This window comes from Mya arenaria, chromosome 17 (genome assembly GCF_026914265.1).
Source record: "Mya arenaria isolate MELC-2E11 chromosome 17, ASM2691426v1".
Classification (NCBI taxonomy): domain Eukaryota; kingdom Metazoa; phylum Mollusca; class Bivalvia; order Myida; family Myidae; genus Mya; species Mya arenaria.
Window position 1 is genome coordinate 33,844,145 of NC_069138.1, and position 19,245 is coordinate 33,863,389.

General features: G+C 34.9%; 1 protein-coding gene across 1 annotated transcript; it reads right to left on the reverse strand.

The window, feature by feature from the left end:
• Positions 1 to 1,264: 1,264 nt before the first annotated feature.
• LOC128223406 (scavenger receptor cysteine-rich domain superfamily protein-like) lies at positions 1,265 to 18,882 on the reverse strand. The gene is made up of 12 exons (XM_052932685.1): positions 18,843 to 18,882; positions 18,287 to 18,430; positions 14,279 to 14,361; positions 13,509 to 13,577; positions 12,073 to 12,211; positions 11,526 to 11,651; positions 11,113 to 11,283; positions 10,717 to 10,887; positions 9,689 to 9,862; positions 5,561 to 5,711; positions 2,856 to 3,032; positions 1,265 to 1,484 (listed from the first exon to the last, which is right to left on the reverse strand). The coding sequence occupies exons 1-12, from the start codon at positions 18,880 to 18,882 to the stop codon at positions 1,265 to 1,267; spliced, it is 1,665 nt and encodes a 554-aa protein (XP_052788645.1).
• Positions 18,883 to 19,245: the final 363 nt, after the last annotated feature.

Here is a 19,245-nt window from a genome sequence, read left to right on the forward strand (position 1 = left end):
CGATTATAATACTGATGTGAGTTTTTACCCGAACACTCCGTCAATCGCAAATCTTGACTTGTCTATCATAGTACTTGTTTGAGTTTTTCCCGAAAACTGCGTAAATCGCCAATCTTGACCTGTAAATCATAATATTTATGTGATTAGTTACCCGAATAGAGCCTCAATCACCAATCTTGACTTGTCGATCATAATACTGATGAGAGTTTTAACCCGAAATTGCGTCAATTCCTAATCTAGAAAGACGTAAGACGAAAAATCAGTGAATTCGAGAGTATTCGAGAGTTTAGGCATAAACTTGCTTATTTCAGTCTGCTTTCCTCTCATTTGTCAGAGTGTCCAATATTTGCATATTTTAATATGGTGCATTCCACTATTAATTAGTTCACCATCTGTTTCAGCAAAAGGCGATAGATCCTGCAGAAAAAGAGCACGTTCCTTGAGTCTTTGTTATCCCTACTACGAGTCTTAGATTTTTCGGGCTCGGTTGGTCTTTGTGGCATTACGAGTCTTGTATTTGTCGGGCTCTGTTTGTCTTTGCATTGTTAAGAGTCTTTTATTTGTCGGGCTCTGTTGGTCTTTGTGGTATTCAAAGTCTTGGGTTTGTTGGGCTCGGTTGGTCAGTGCAGTATTAGGACTCTTTAATTTGTCGGGCTCTATGGGTATTTGTGGTATGATGGGTCTTTAATTTGTCGGTATATTAGACTTAGCGGTATCAAAGGTCGCCATCTCAACTAAAGATGACTATTATTTGCCGGCGAGTGTTCTGCCAAAGTAAGGCGTATGCTCGCCTACAATTTGGTTATCAAGGTATGACCAATCCTCGCCTAGAATTTGTATCTACTTATTTGAAACCAAGACTAATGTTCTCCTGCAATGATATATACTATTGTCAGGCACATGATCGCCTATAGTTTGTCTATTAAAATACTGCTTATAAATGCCTGTGATATGTCTTCTAATGAAAGGCTATTGCTTGTCTTTAAACTGGTCTAACAAAGTAAGGTCAATGCTTGCTTAGAACTGTATCTGCCGCAGTATGGCATAAGCTCAGCTTTAATATTTGGCTAATGCTCACCCATAATTTCGACTCAAAAAGTACGACAATTCTCGGCTACAATTGTGTCCACAAATGTAAGGCGAATGCTCTGCTTCAGTTTGCTCTCCCGCAGTTAGGCCGATGCTCGGCTTCAGTTTGCTCTGCCGCAGTAAGGCCGATGCTCGGCTTCAGTTTGCTCTGCCGCAGTAAGGCTGATGCTCGGCTTCAGTTTGTTCTGCCGCAGTAAGGCCGATGCTCGGCTTCAGTTTGCTCTGCCGCAGTAAGGACGATGCTCGGCTTCACTTTACTCTGCCGCAGTAAGGTTGATGCTCGGTTCCAGTTGTGCCTACCCCTGTAAGGTGGACGCTCGGCTTCAATTGTGTCTATCGGAATAAGGCTGATGCTTGGCTTCAACTGTGTCTTCCCCTGTAAGGCTGATGCTCGGCTTCAACAGTGTCAACCGCCGTAAGGCGAATGCTCGGCTTCAATTTGGTCTACCGCAGTAAGGCTGATGCTCGTCTTCAATAGTGTCAACCGCAGTTAGGCTGATGCTTGGCTTCGATTGTGTCTACCGCCGTAAGGCTGATGCTCGTTTTCAAAAGTGTCTACCACAGTAAGGATGATGCTCGTCTTCAAATGTGTCTACCGCAGTAAGGCTGATGCTCGTCTTCAGAAGTGTTCATCGCAGTAAGGATGATGCTCGTCTTTTAAAGTGTCTATCGCAGTACGGCTGATGCTCGGCTTCAATTGTGTCTACCGGAGTAAGGCTGATGCCCGGCTTCAACTGTGTCTACCGCAGTACGGATGATGCTCGTCTTTAACTGCGTCTACCGGAGTAAGGATGTTGTTCGTCTTCAACTGTGTCTACCGCAGTAGGGATGATGTTCGTTTTCAATTGTGTCTACCGCAGTATGGATGATGTTCGTCTTCAACTGTATCTACCGCAGAAAGGATGATGTTCGTTTTCAACTATGTCTACCGCAGTAAGGCTGATGTTCGGTTTCAATAGTGTCTACCGCAGTAAGGATGATTTTCGTCTTCAAATGTGTCTACCGCAGTAAGGCTGATGCTCGGCTGCAATTGTGTCTACCGCAGTAAGGATGGTGCTCGGCTTCAATTCTGTCTACCTCAGTAAGGCCGATGCTCTGCTTTAATTGTGTCTTCCGCAGTAAGGCTGATTCCCGGCTTCAATTGTGTCCAATGCTCGATTTCAAATGTGCCTACTCCAGTTAGGCCAAAGGTCGGTTTTAACTGTGTTTACCGCTCGTGAACGAATATTTACTATCGGTTTTTGAGCTATACATCGAGATAATATATTTGCAATATTTATTAAAAACTTATATAATACAGTAAATGAATTTGCAATAATCTTCGAAACCATTCCTGATTAAGACGCATGATAAAATGCAGTTTCTCTCTGCTACAGGCACATCTAAAACTAAAGAGTTTACTTCATGTGTGTATTGGTTTTTAATTACATGTATTGTTAAAACAATAATAGAGAATCATACGTTGGAAACTCCAGTGGTGAACCTAACAGGCAACAATTTACAAATGCCATATTTAAAGTCACACGGTTAATGTCCAACATACTATTCAACGAGAGACACACAACACAAACAGACAACACATACATCATAATACCTTTATGAACACACGTTAGGATTACCGCCTTGGAACGGTGGGCAAAACAAATGCTCACTGAATGTTAAAACTTGTTAATGCAAGTGCAATCTTGTTTCTCTTTTTTTTCTCACTATACTTTGTTTTGTGCTTATGTCTTACTATCCTCTCAGTGATTTACCTAGTTTAATACAGCTGACAGATCACACTGGCGTCCTCGCCGTGCCCGCAGTTATGTGTACCAATAGCTGAGTGGGTACAGTCAACAATACTCTGTTCGGTTCCGGAACAACTGACGTCATCGAGTTGAATTGGTAAACTTGATGATCCTTCACCAAAATACGCACTTGATTTTGCGACTGCCCCGGACCTTTGATATAATGATAAACCATGGAAAAAGTTGCATTTATTTTCAAGTTCATAAATTTTCTGATAAAGGATAGGCAATAACAAAAAGATTATATGTTTAGCTTCAGGCTCCAATTTCAATATCAATCTATCGGGCAATAAAAACAAAAACAAAAACATTTGTCTAGAATAAAAGAGATTATATATATTTGTTTATTTCAGGGTGTGATCGTATTTTATTTCACGTGTGTCATAGGAAAACGTATTTCCATGCCATCATGCAAAATTATAGCTGATGATGTAGCTGTCAATATAAAATTTACGGTTTGTTGAGAAAAAGTTATCTGATATTTTTTATAGTTTATTATTCACCCGTTTGTTAGTACACACATATTATTAACATAATCAAGAAAGTTTAATTAGTGCATCTATGTTTCAAAATATAACGAAAACACGTTTATATTAAACAGGACATGAATACATAATCAATTAACTTCGCCGCCATTTATTGAATGAACATTTATAAAGGTCGAACGTGTAAGCAAAACAATTGCGAATAATCATTGGATATAAAACAGATTTTCCGAGTTTTAGTGTTTGTTTCATGATACATGGCTTAACCGTCATCGTACTGTCAGAGACCAGTCTCAGTGTGTGTATACCATGTGATAAATTGCGTCATAAATGCTCCGTCGGAAGGCAATATTTTGCTTTGAATAAAGACTTTAAACAAATAACACTTTTCTAGTTCTAATCCACGTTAAATGAAACCTTGCGCAGTCCCGCCTTCGGTCTTCGGAGTTTGATAGAGTTAAGATTTTTAAAACACTTCAACAAACTGTTTCACAGAACCGCCGCCGGAGCACTGACAAAACAATATTTTGGAAAAAGATATGTCGAAGTGTTTGAGAAATTTAATCTCTTTATCAAACCCGGTAATACAGCGAAGACGGGGCTCTTTTAGCGGCAAAGACTGACCTTTGTTTCATTTAAAATGGAGAGGAAAAATAAAAGTATCTTTGTTTAAAGTCTTCATTCGAATCAAAATATTGCCTTCCGTTGTAGCATTAATGACGTAAATTATCACCTTGAATACACACAATGGGTTAGATTAGCTTGAAACAGGTCGATTTCCCGGTAAATATTGAAAAACACGCTAGGCTGTTGACAACTTTTGAGGCGTTGGTGGGGTGAAAACTCATGAGTAAATGTGTTAATTGTCGTGTGATTTTTTTCCTGGAAATTTGTATTATGTATTAAAACGACAAACAGTTCAAACTATATTTGAACGATGACATAAAATTATGTTTCTATTCGAGCAGTTGTTTTCGTCTGTAATCTGTTTGGTATGAAAGCAACTGTTCGATCATTCAGCCACAAAGTTCAAGAAAACATTTGAAAAACGGGATTACGACTTTTCGAATAAACGAATAGTTGTTTCTTTCTAAATATATCTTAATTTAAACTTATGTAACCTTTTTTTAAGTTTCATTCTATTTATTTTGGCAACATTTTTGGTTCGAAGTAAAGTGTTTTGTTTTGATTAAAGGGAAGTAACAACACAGAATTTTAAAAGTAGTTCTAAAATTCCACTCCTTATTTTGCAGTGATAATATCATGATATTGTTGTTATTTTTACTAATAAATTTTCATAATTAATCGAAAAACAACGAAAGAAAATAATTCATTTCATTTAAACTCCTCTGAGATATACAGGCTAAGGACACAAAGCCAAAAACTTTTGGAGAGTTTTTTTGTCGTTAGTTAAAAATTCCTATTATGAAACATCGTTTATGTGACAATATATGTTAACGAACTGATTCAATTATCAATTTTTTGTCGAAAATCGTTCATTTTATGGACAGTAAATCGCCCTTCAATTTATGCTATGGAGGGCACAAAATCCGAACACTTGCCAAAAAGCGAAAATGCATGGTCATATTGTTAAAATGAATAAGGATGCGTCATTAAATTAACATTTAGCTGCAAAAATATTGTTTCCGATGTTTTTCAAAACATACGATTTAAATATTGAGCTTGATTTCTATTTAAAAATATCTTGAATGTTGTTCAACATAACTTCAAGGTCTCAAAGATTGTTTAAGCGTATTAGAACATTAAATGACATTTTTAGAAAAATACTCAACACAACAAGATGAAACTTCGCAAGTGTGACCACTGCAGCCTAGATCTAGATAATCGAATAATCAATCACGGTAAACAAACGCGTGTTTTAACAGGTATTCGGGATGTGTTAACTATGGCCTTTATTAGATCATGATCGAGTACGACAGCAAGAAATGTGAAAACGGTCATAAATCTGAACTTAAAAGTTCGTATTTGTTCAGAAAAAAGAGGATGGTTTACACGTTGTTGGAGTATTTTTTTTCCTAGAATATATAATAAATAAATTGTGAAAAAGATGGACAATTTGGAAGACAGCACCCGTGCATTTTAATTGCATAACATAGGTACGAACTTTAAGAATCAGTCTTTTTTATGTACATTTTCTTTAAACATTTTCGTTGTGTTATTTGTTCGGTACCGTACCTTTTAAATCCAAGCATATGACAAACAACCATAGCATCTTCGTTGTCGAAGCTGTCATCACATACTGTTCCCCAGCGGTTGTTGAGAAAGATCTCCACACGACCTTTGTAATATGATGCACTTGAATTTCCAGAGAGACGTATTTTTCCATCTGTATTGGGAAGATTTAATACATCTAATAATTACTAAGAACGACGATGCATGCGCCTAATCGGACAAAACATAATACAAATACATTTCTAGTTGGGTTTATGATTAGCTTACCGTACGATTCACCCCCGCATGAACCTTTTATAATTTAAATGCGATTTAACGATATATGTTGGAATGAAAAACAGAATTCCGTTTTGTGAAACAAGTAGAAAAGTAATATCTCGAAAAAATGTTTTATTGTCATTATATAAACTACTACAAATCTTGATTTGTCAAACAATCATATCTAATGCTCTTCTCACGCAAGGCATTGTATTTTAATAGCCTACACGACTTGTAGCTAGAACCTAAGAGCAGGTCCGTTTTGTTTTATCAAATTCAACCATATATGAACAAACCTTACTTGTTCGTTATTTTATGTCAACAGACTGTACTTTTTTGAGTGTTACTAACTTTAAGTTTAAACAATTAGTTAAACACGGAATGTAGCATGTCACTAAGTGAACTCACGAAATAACATAGTAATATTTTACCTAAGCTCATATATTTACCTTTTTATGTATATCTGCATTCATCGTATAGTGTGCTTAAATTCTGTAAAGGGATTTGTTCAAGTACCTTTAATATTATTTCCTTGTCGATCAGATACGTAAGTTGAGTAAGTGCTTTTATATATCGAAAGTTACAGAAAAAAACAACTCATTTGTTTTGATTTTGAACCGCTTTGCTTAACAGTTTAAAATGTACTTCCTAGTGTACACATGCTTTTTGGAGCTTTTTTTCTAGCTTTTTCCGGTGGTTTAAAGAAATGTATCAGTGTAATAAAATTGATATTTCACTGTTTCAAACAGAAAGGAATACCAACTCGATATGTTTTACTGTTATGAAACTATAGCCCATTCTCACTAAGATCCAAAAGTCAGCGCGCAAAGGGCTAGGTCACAATGTGAACGATACCATTTCCGAAATAATGCTTTCAAAGTTTGCATACAAATGGCACGCTTTTCTGAAAATCTACAATAAACTTTTATTTTATTTCCCTTTTAAAATATATAATAAAAATAATAAAAATCATTTTGTTTTAAACTTAAGATTGCATTATCTTTCATGAATTCGATAAAAAAATGGATTTTCAGAAATGAAATAACAACAGTGAAAATATTTTCACTACACAGTAAGGAGTGAAAATATAAAGTTATCAAATTAGAAAAATGGTTATCCTTTATTCATGTTTCTTGAAGCTGAATTTTCGATCATTTGCTTTCTAACAAAACAACTTATAGGCGAAAAAAAATGCAGAAACAAAATTAAATGGATGGTCACTCAGTGAACTATATTACTATTAACGTCACGCTCAATCAAGTTACATTGAGCGTGTAAAGAGTTATGTGTAAAGAGCAAACTGATATAATCAAGTCGGTCTTTATTTACAAAATAACACTAATACTTTCCGTTTGATTCAGACAATGTTTGCATTTCAATTTCTGTTTTAGACGTTTTGGGGTTTCTCTCTTTTTCTTATATAATAAACTTTTTGGAGATTCCAAAATCAAACGTTTATAAGTTCTATAATTTAATAAAAAAAGTAAGTTAAGTTACTTTTTACTTTAAACAGAGTTAAATTTAGAACAAGACTATGTGTCGCTTAAGCGTCATCTTACTACAATGTATATCCATTTAGATCTTGTTAAACCGATGCTTTGTATTGTCTGTTGTAAAACCTAATAACATGATAAATCAAGGGATTTGTTGTTAAAATACAGAGTCTACAGGTCCTAATTACAATATTACCAGGAGCGCAGTTAAACGAAAAACCTGTGTATACGACGCATGGCATCTACCCATTTAATTTCATAATGCGCGTATGAGTGTTTTTCGCATATTTAATACTACTGCAATTCAGTCTTGATAGCACTCCGAAAATATATAGGTCCAGGCATTTGTCATTTTTGTAGCTATGAAAAAGGGTCTGTCCAATTCAACCAATATCGACATTGTTAGCTTTGTGTGAGTTTACTATTGAAGCAATATCCGTTTTGACAGCGTTAAGTTATTGGGTGTTTTTTTTTCTTTTAAAAGGATTTAAATTATTTGTGTATTCTCAATTAAACTGATGTGAATTATTTCAAATGACTCCTTTATTTTTTTTTCTTTCCAACAAACTTAATCGGCTGGAATTTAAAAACAAATCAAATTGATGAGCAAAACGGCCTGATATAATATATAATTATCTTCATGTTCTCTGGGGAGTGAAACAATTTTTTAAAATAATAATTAGTTTATGGTAAAAAAATCAAGACACTTTTGTGAACCCCCCCCCCCAATATTTTTAATTTATGTATGCCCTATAAAAAATAAAATCGAATTCGATTCGTAATATTATTGGTTTTCGGGATACCTTACTTAGGCATCCGAAATACCGCTATGAAGGTCTGAACAGAAACAGGGGTACCAAAAGGGGGTCGACACCCTTTCGAATGTATAGCTTAATGGTCTATTATGCATCAACATATTTAAAGTAAACGGTACTGGCATAGTAATACTAGTATGAATTCTTTATTAAAAATTACAGCGACCCTTTTAATGAATTGGTCTACAACGTTTCTATAACAGAGGTGGCTATTATACCATTTAAAGGGGTTTTTGTTTAAATTGTTGGCTACTGAGCTTGTTTCTGTAGTTTTTCATATTAATATTAATTTATAATAATGATTCTTGAGTTTATATATTGCCGTTGTATAGTTGCCGTCAGTTTTGCTTTATACTTTCTCGTTAACAACTGACAGGAACTTACAAACAATCTAATCAAAAAATATCCTACAATAGTATTTTTTTAAATACAGTCATATTACTTAAGGTACAAATGACACCAGCGTCTTCCCCGTGACCGCAGTTGTGTGTCCCGAATTCACGATGATTGCAGTCAAAGATTGAATGTTCAGATCCACCGCATCCTAGATCGTCCAAGATTATAGGACTTGAAGAAGATCCGCTTCCAAAATAGGCACTGCCCAGCGCTACCCCACCATTCCTGAAAGGATGAGTCGGTATAAGATTAGCGCGTTCTTAACTTTAATATTTCGGATTATGACAGGAAACCTTTCAAGTTGCCAAAGGGCGTTATTATTGCTTTCGCAAATTGTCCGAATTTAGGCTAAATATACGAAAAACGGAGAAAAAAAAAAATATCTGTAAGTTCCTATGTTCCAGTGTGTTATAATAGATAAAATTTACACAGTCTAAACAACTTTTGAAAAACAAAGTGAGTTGTGTAAGAGAGACCTTTGCCAATTTCCATATAAATGGAGTTTTATATATTGAAGCTGTTATTTGTTAATAAGCGTGTTCATACTTTCCATAGCCCAGCATTGAACAGACAACATTTGCATCTCTATCCTCGAAGTTGTCGTCACAAATTGTGCCCCACTGACCATTTAGAAAAACCTCAACTCGTCCTTGGTTTGGAGCATTGGAACCCGCTAAACGAACTAAAATAATGTTGAGATATTTTATTTAAGATTTATACCACTATTTTCATAATGTACTATTGACTATGTTTTGAACTAAACACTCATTACAACAATATGTTTTTGTAAAGTGAACATGTTTTATATTCTTTACACTGTGAAATGGTTTACACTTATATGTTCCTTATAAGTTCAACCCTGACTTTGTGCTAAAACCTAATATGTCTTGTAGTTTGATTTGTTAAAATGTGTTTATATGTCACAAGAAACTATGTAGTTTACGTAAAATAATGTTCTGTTCTGTTCTATTCTGTGATAATCTCATGGGTGGAAACAAAAATCATCTAATCGGGAACATATTTCAACAGGTATTTTTTGCAGTCTCTCTATTATTGAAACCAAATGTCGTTTAGGGAATATTTACATGGTTTGCTCAAGCCGCACACTCAAGTGTATATCCAGGCAAAAGTACTTATGTAAATATTTTTATGCCGTTACATCAATAAACCTTTTGCGTAGCAGTTGAAGCTGTTGCAAATGTTGGTCTGCTCATCCGTGCCGGCACAATTATGTCCCATCACAGATGGAGCTGGATTATTGCAATAACGATGACGACGTTGGACTCCTCCACCACAGGAAGCGCTGCATGTTGACCAACTTCTCCATGTTGACCATGCTCCGTCTGCAATAAGAACGTCTCTAGTGTCATTAGCTACTAATAATGTCAAGTGATAAGTAGTGAGGTTATATACGGTTTGAAAATTGTTACTGAAACAAATACCTCTTTGTTGTTGTTTTTTTCTGTTAAATCTAAACTATTGTTGGGATGTTCGATTTTCGACATTACTGCTATAAACATAATTATGAGTCGCCCAGAGATGTTTCGACAACAAAAACATTTAGCGTTTGTTCCGCATTTCGCGTGCCGAAAATACGGAATATTACACGTATTGTGCGCCTATAAGGCTATATAGATATATTCCGACTTAAATACGTGCACAGCAGTTTCACTTTAAGTTGCATATCTTAAACACGTTTTTATTGTATTTTTAGTTTTAATACATTGTACTTGAATACAATATATAGATGCTAATTACATGTTCGTGGAGACAACATGAATTACAATTTTGACTAAAAATGGAATGAAATTGAAAGCATGAAGTGTTAGTTGTAGAGAATGATTGGTGTTCCCGATTAGTCACATAATTGTAATAGATTCAAAAGGGTATGGAATCACGTACTCCTAACCAAGCAGGGATTAATATTGCAAACTTTTGTCTGTTCATTGTCGCCATCGCAAAACCGCCCAAACAACGACGGAGCTGGATGGTTACAGAGCCGCTCTCGGTGCAAAATTCCACCTCCACATGTCACGGGACAAGAGCTCCATGTTCCCCAATTCGACCAGTGTCCATCTAGTAACGGTAAATGATCCATATTAAAATAAAAAACGATTTGCCTTAATAGAACGTGATGTTTAGAAATGCTTCTGCCTCCTTAAAAATACATTCAGAGTGTTTGAATATAGCAACCTACCAGTGCATGACATGAGAACGCAGATCTTGTCATCTCTTGACTCCCCGAAACAGTGGTTTCCAAATCTTGATGGTGTAGGATTAGAGCAGGTCCGGTCCCTGTGTTTTATCCCAACGCCACAAGTGGCTGAACACGTTCCCCACGCACCCCAAGCGCTCCATCCTCCATCAACTATAAATGCAATGCACTTTATTTCCTTTAACTAACAAATTTAGTTATATATCAGAGAACAACTTATTGATGATACGAGCATGTTTGTCTTTTTCAAAATGAGGAGTCAACTGCACAACCAAAACGACCAATCATTTACTATTGAGGAAAGTTAATATTCCTTAACATATACGCTCACACTTAATTCAAAAACAATTAAAACATTAGTTCCAAGTAAATTTATACCAGGACAAGGTTTGAAAATGCACAACTGATGTTGAACCGATTCCCCAAGACACGGTCGCCCATCAGGTGACGGGGATGGATTGGTACAGGTTCGAGTACGTGATTGACTGAAGTTTCCACAGGTTATAGAGCAAGCACTCCAACTTGACCACTCCGCCCAGTTACCGTTTGCTAATAAAATAATGACAAATGTTAATGCATTTAAAGAAATGTTATGAGTATATGACAATTCATTGTAATGTTAATAAGCAGCTGTTTTCTCATTGAACTTTACGAATTAATTATCATTTTATTATTTGATTTAACTAATAAACATTTGAATACGAGAGTTATTACGTTACCCTCAAAGGCGTGAATTAGGTCGAAACACAAATACATATAAAACAAATATAATTGTTCAAAGTAACACTTGCTATAATTGCAGAGTCTGCAGAATCGTGGGCACACTTGAGCAGCGTGCTCCGCGCTTGTGGAGCACATGTTGAATAGCGAGTTCATTCTTGCACAGTCAACAGTTGGATCATCGATACAGTCCGAAGCTAGATATCGTCAAGATTTGCATTGCATTACATTATGATATAACATATTTCCAGTTATCATTTCCACTATTATTTAGTTTGTTTATATAAATTTCTAGCACTATACTATGTGTACAAGGTTTTATAAGTGTTTTTATAACGAATACATCTAGCTCGCTTTTATGTTTTAATGTGTGGCAATGTTCTATGATATAAGTATGTCATAAATAAGAAGAGCTAATTCCGTTTCTTTAACAAAAAAAGAAATCTTACTAGTGTGAACTGCGGATAAAAGGTCCGTTGCGCAAATGTTATGTTAAAGGATCTACTGAGAGCTCAATCAATACACATGTGGGTTTTTTGGTGAGTTTCAGTGCGTGTTTTTTTTAAATATTTGGATTGTATGCCTCTTGTGTGTAGGTTGTAAATGTGCATAACATACGATGTCGATGGCTGCAGAGGCCACTATTGCATCTGTCAGTTGAGCAACATTCATGGCAAGACTCTGAAGTCCTAGTGTTTACAGAGCGACCTACAATACCGGCTGAACCATGGTTCAAACTTGAAGTATCCGAACACATCTGTGAATATATAGTTCGTAGAGACCGTTTATTACAATCGTCTATAATAATTACTATAATCTTGCAATTCGTTGATGTGCGGATGTGGGAGTATTACAATTTATATTAAGTTACATTTGAAAATAGCTTTGCATTGCTTAGATCGGTGCTAGGAGTCGTTGGCATTGTTTTACGTACAGAGTTCTTAAGAATGATATAGCAAACCTAAATTCTTAACTTTTTTAACATATTGGTCCTCACTACTAAGCATGACAATGTCGTAAAATTGTTGAACCATAAAGAAGTTATTTAATTTTGAAGTTGTTTAGCTCATATATAGTGGCCAATATATGGAGTGAGTAACAAACAAAGAAATTAAGGCATGAAGCTATCTATGGAGAGTACACTGATATAAATGGAGCTTTTTCCAATGATGAATAAATAACATCTGATAACGCAAGCTATATAGAAGCTTGTATAATAAACATTAAAGATGGTCGTTGTGATGGACTATAAGAAATTTGACTGTTTGTAATTTGTTGCTTTGAATGAGATTGCTTAAGGACATTATGTATATATGGGCTGAAGTACCGCTCATGAAGTTCATGCTAAGGATTCAAGTTTGGTCGTAGTTACTTTATCGATGTCCCAAAAACGTCCTCTAGTATAATATTAGAAATGGCATCATGATAATAGAAATAGGTCAGTGCCTTAAACATGTACCAACTACAAACTACACTGATGGTTTTGAGTTTTAAGAATGATAAGAGAAAAGCGTTATGTACAAAGGGCATATATCGCTGGCACACAACAAATTGATTTCGTGTATCTATTTTAAGTTTGCATAACATTAACCGTATAACATTTTTGTTGAAGGGCCCTCGAACCATTACTCTCATTATCAATAAATAATCTTACTCGACTTTTTTCATTACACTGAAAATTACACGCAATTCATTTTGATCCACTGCTGCTTTTTAAGTTGTCTGTATTTTTTGAATCGAAATAAGAATAAGTGTGAAACGTTTAAATCGTAAACTTATCGTAAAACTTTGTTTTTAAAAGGCGGTTACGCAATTTTGGTATAGTTCGCGTAAAATAACACTGGCGATTAAAAGATGCCTGCATTTGTTTCGCATTTATGTTGTAGTCATTGGTAGAAAAAAGTGGACCATGAACGGAACATTTAACATAAATATTGTTTGCGTTTTTAGTTTAGTGGAAGCTATTTGATTATAAATCGTATGCGGTGTTCCAAATGTACGATCAATTGTAGAATATCCAGTCAAAATTCCGTGAATTATTTAGACGGACTTACGGTTTCTGCCTGGCATCCCATTTCAATGTCAAGTCCATTAAGTCCAGATGTTTGCCGTTGATAGCACGTCTATGAGAAAAAAAACTCGAACATTAAAGATATGAAGTGAGGAAATGTTGCATATAACTCTCTAACTATACATATTCAGCTTAATCAAATATATTCTAATTTAATTTTATTAAACGCCACTTTTTGTTTTTGCGCAGAATTCGCTCACCAATGGCTTAGGAATTGCCCATTTTACTTTTGTTGAACAAAATATGACGTACAAAGAGCTTGAAGCATACGGTGCTTTAATGTCACTCTTCGGCTACTGCTGCACGTGGATTGGACATACTTAATGACCTTAAATTTCACAATTATTAAACTCCGAAAACAATCTTAAATCCCTATGTCTTAACTACTTTATTGTATCAATACAAAGCACAAAAACTCGACAGAAAACATATATACATTTATACATATATATATATGCCCTGGTCATTTTGCAAATTTATAAGAGAAGCGTTTACATAGAACAGGGGCATTCAAGATCGGGCAAATGCCTCCAAAACGAAATGCACCATAGCCTGTGACCTCAAATATGACCAAATGTTTATCGTACTCAATTATCATCATTACTAGGTCACCATTATAGTGCAATGTCGTCTTGATGTCGTCTTGATGATAAGAAGCATTAAATAACAACCTTTTACTTATTTGTTACTTGCACTGCAAAAGGTAATATAATAAAGCATCGTTCACATTTTTTATTAACATGAATAATTTACCTCATCTTGTGCGCAAGTTATAACCGTCTGGCACAATGTCACATTTGTCGCTCCATGACAATTAAAGCACTCCCTTCCATCTGCTACAATAAAGATAATAATTTATTTTATCAAGTACATTTAGGTGTGTATGTCCCTTATTTACCACAGTTTGATAGATAAGACCTGCTGTGAGTTCAGTTCAGTCCAACTAAATAGGTTTGCGGCTAACGTTTGCGATTTGGTTCCCGTTCCCCGATTGCAATGTATGCGCTAAGGTGCCACGTCGATGCAAAACAACGTGAGCGAATTTTAGCTTTAACTGAACCCAGGGCAGTGCATAATTTCACATCTAATATCCAAAAACATATGCTTAAAATTTGTTCTAAACGACTTTTGCGTTTAAGATTGGGTTAATTGAAATTCATTCAATAACACCATTCTAACGTTTTATTCGTGCATTTATTGAAAAATAGCAGGACTCTTGGTATTTGCCATTGTCAAGAGTTTAGCGCACGAGCTCATATTTACTACATAAATTTTGGACTTAGTTTATATTGAAATGGAAATATAATGTACCTGAACCGATGAATACCGAGCAAACAACGAGTAGCCACCATCCATCTATAACAAATGATGACAAATATCCAGTTTTGACTAAACAAACTTGAATGTGCCATTATTAAAGCACTACAGCGGTGATATGCACTGATGTCAAATCAACCCTGATAAACATATTCATAACTGTAAACAAATGCCCTTAGACTAAGATTCAATATATTTTATTGTTAAAGCGGCAATTCTGAATTGATATTACTAGCAGATTGAATTAGGCCTAGTGAAAATTTCTCATTACATTACCCAAATCTTTAACCTTCGACAGTAATGATAACGTTGTTCTAGTGTATTTTCATTTTAATCAAAACAATAAAATATAAACATTCAAATGATATTAACATTCGTTTCAATGTTGACAAATTACGCCATGATTATAAATGTTACAAAAACTCATCTGGTAGTGGCGTCAACAATGGTGTATTTGATATAGTCACCGACTGTAGTACTAGAATACTCGGGTATGAATCCTGCCTCGAATTGTTCATATCGAATTATTTATTTCGATTTTTGTATTTCCTTTCGTTACATTCATATTTGGATTTCATTTCATAACTTAATTTTTACTACGATAGCTGATTGCATCAAACCTGTAGCTAATTGGACTTTAAAGCTGCACTCTCACAGATTGAACGTGTTGACCACTTTTTTTTTCTTGGAACGAGCCCATTTATGCGGAAATGCATGTACACCAGTTATATTATACTGCTGACAAAAAAGTAGATCGCAGATTTTTATATTTAGGTTCAAAAATTGATGTTTTATGCATTTTCCTAATACCGTTAGTAACGCTTTAAGCCTTAATACATTAATTTTCGAACGGATATATGTAAATCTGAGATTATATTTTTTTGTCAGCGGTCTTTTAGCACTGGTTTGCAGATATTTACGCAAATATTTGCTCATTCAAAGACAAAAAAATAAAAAAAAAATAAAGTTGTAAAAACGGTAAGTCTGTGGGAGTGCAGCTTTAAGGGCAATATACAATAATGGAAGTTATTTTTGATAGCATAACCGGTATAACACATTTTTTTCTTTGCAATATGATTATGAAGGAAATGATTGTCAAGCAAATGTACGCTAATTTTATTCTGAGCATTTCTCACTTTCTTTAAGCTATTAATGCGCGAAACAATTGAGCTACCGGAAGACACAAACATGGCGCCCGCAACATAGGAAAAAGCTCTACCACAACTTGAACAAAGCTGGCTAGATTGACTATGCTCATTTAAAGTATCATTATGTCTTTACTATTTTTTGAAATGAAATATTTTTTCGTCGCAAGATATTTAAACTTTGTACTTTCACTTCGAAAAAGCCAAGAAAACAGCTACTGATAACTAGCCTTTAGTTAACATGTGATCGGTTGTTTCCATGTCCATTGTCCATGTTTAGCACTATTAAACACAAGGAATACAACACTTATGTCCGAACAGCTTCTTAAGGCACGGAGAAAAATAATTCAAATTTGTCAAATTTGTTTCCATCTTTATTAAAATCATTCGCTTTTACCTTTGGGTGCCGATAACAATGCTATGAAAATTATTTCACAAAATTCATAACATGTTTCACTAAATATTGTAAAAAAAATCATGATTAGCTTAAGTATTTTTTAGACTAAATTATATACTTTTCGGGTACAAATACATTGAATTAAAATAACCGTCGTCAAATTATGTCGAAACTAAGTAATAAATTGGCGAAGCTATTCCTCTTAGTATACTTAAAAGAACAGAAAGTTGTCTCCTACCACCAAACATTTTCATTTCAAAATGACATTGATGCGATCTTTTGTCTTATCATATAGTCACACGAGTGCGTTTCATGGAATTAAGGAGAAACAATCAGATAAGAATTTTTCAAACGTCGCACAAAGTCGTGTCTTTGCCACAGCTATCTTAAATATATAGTAAGGGGAATCAGTTCTTAAACGAAATGCTCTTTCAAACGCAGACTATTAATGTCACGTGTTATAGATTCACATCATTTTTTTCATTTATTAATACTTTGTTATGTTAATCTCATTTGACTTAAATGATCAAAACAAAAACAAATGCATTATTTGTCACAGATAAACACACGCCGCTTTTTTAACTTGGACATTTGTGGCCATGTAGTTATTGATTGCTATTTTTTATGTGTATATAAATTTTATACACTTTTTGTTTTAATAATTAAAGTCAAACTAGTCAAACATTATAATACATTAAAATGATTTTTTTTGCATAAACCTATAGTGTGCCCTTTATATGAGATAGTTTACAATATTTTAGTGTTGATAAAATGTTCAAATGGCATCGGAAACTACAATGCTACCCAAGACATTTAAATATTTACGCAACATACGTTGAATATTGTTTTATTTGTCACGAAACCGATATATTACACTTCATTGCATGGGTTTCTATAAAATGTAACAGCTAAAGCCCAAAATGCCAAAGTACATAGAATTACACATGCAGGGCCGCAAAAGTGATATCGCGGGTAACAAACTGGTTGTCACGGTCCGAAATCCCGTATCACAAATTACAGCACGTGAAAACAACAAACGCTTAAAAGGTTATCACACATTTAAAAAGATAGCGACGAGCGTATAAAATAAACATCTTAAAATATATTGTTTATGTCATTCAAAGCGTTAGTAATGGAGATGAATGCTTACTGTAATTTAATCAGTAAAACATGAAAGTGATCCATAACCACGATTGAAAGCACGGTGTTGTTTTATCACAGTCACGTTGCTATGAGTTGCTATGAGTTGCCATGATAACCATATACAATTACATTATATAATATATGTGATATAGTACATGTTTGAGCCGTTCAATATTTATACATGCAATTTAATGTGGTTGTTATTTATGCAATTCAACACATTTGATAATACTTAATATAGTTATGCATAACTTATATTAGATATTGTATTAAGAACACTAGTTTACATGCAGACAATAAGTACACACAAATAAGGCGCTATAGTTTAAGCATAACAAGATTTTACAAGATTCAAACATATTTATTAAGTAACGTAAATATATTGTTTCTTGTTACATGATTTAATTGTTACAAGTTTAAATTACATTATTTATCAAGTGACATAAACATTTCTAATCAATTAATTGCATATGAAGTATATAAGTGAAAGAGAAAATTAATAAACATATGCATTCATAAATAGCAAAATCAAAAGAGGTTGGACTGCTACGTTATTCATCCAACAAAGAACAATTTAAATCCATTATTATTATTGCACTACATTGTTAACCATTTTAGAACGTATAACAAATGCTTCATGAATACATTTACACAACCGTAGGAGAACATTAGTATAAACTGTTTGTAAATGTTCAATGAAATTGTATTTGTTATACATTTTCAGGTATTACCCTCCTCCTACCTGAGTATCTAACATACACTGATTTCCGGCTATTGCCCTCTCCTTGCCTTCATTTCCGGCTATATCTTCTCCTCCATGAGTACCTAAAATACATTGATTTCCTGCTATTGCCCTCTTCTTGTCTTCATGTTCGGCTATACCCCCTCCTCCTCCACGAGGACCTAAAATACATTAATTTCCGGCTATTGCCTTCTCCTTTCCTTAATGTTCGACTATAACCCTTCTCCTCCTGACTACCTGAAAAATATTGATTTCCGGCTATTACCCTCTACTTGTCTTCATATTCGGCTATACCCGCTCATCCTACATGAGGATCTAAAATAAATTGATTTTAGCCTATTGCCAACTTCTTTACTTCATGTTCGACTATAACCCTCCTTCTCCAAAAGGACATAAAATACATTGATTTTCGGCTATTACCCTCTCCTTTCCTTCATGTTCGACTATACCCCTCCTCCTCCATTGAGACCTAAAATACATTGATCCGGCTATAACCCTCTACTTGTCTGCATGTTCGGCTAAACCCCTCCTACCTGAGTACCTAAAATATATTAATTTGCAGTTATTACCCACTCCTTGTCTTCATGTTTGGCTTAACCCCCTCCTCCTCCATGAGGACGCAAAGTACATAGATTTCCGGCTAATGCCCTCTCCTTGTCTACATGTTCGGCTATACCCCCTACTCCTCCATGAGGACCTAAAATACATTGATTTCCGGCTATCGCCCTCTCCTTTCCTTCATGGTCGACTATAACCCTCCTCCTTCATGAGGGCCTAAAATACATTGATTTCCGGCTATAACCCTCTACTGGTCTTCATGTTCGGCTAAACCCCCACCTACCTGAGTATCTAAAATACATTGATTTCCGACTATTGCCCTCTCATTTCTTTTATGTTCTTCTATAACACTCCTTCTCCATGAGTTCCTAAAATACATAAATGTCCGGCTATTACCCTCTCCTTTACTTCATGTACG

Coding starts and splice junctions, on each gene's coding strand:
- LOC128223406 (XM_052932685.1), bottom strand. CDS start 18,882: ATGGAGGAGGAGGGGGTTAAGCCAAACATGAAGACAAGGA. Junction 13,578..14,278: donor TAACTTGCGCACAAGATGAG/GTAAATTATTCA, acceptor TTTTTCTCATAG/ACGTGCTATCAACGGCAAAC. Junction 11,652..12,072: donor CCTCTGCAGCCATCGACATC/GTATGTTATGCA, acceptor GACGATATCTAG/CTTCGGACTGTATCGATGAT.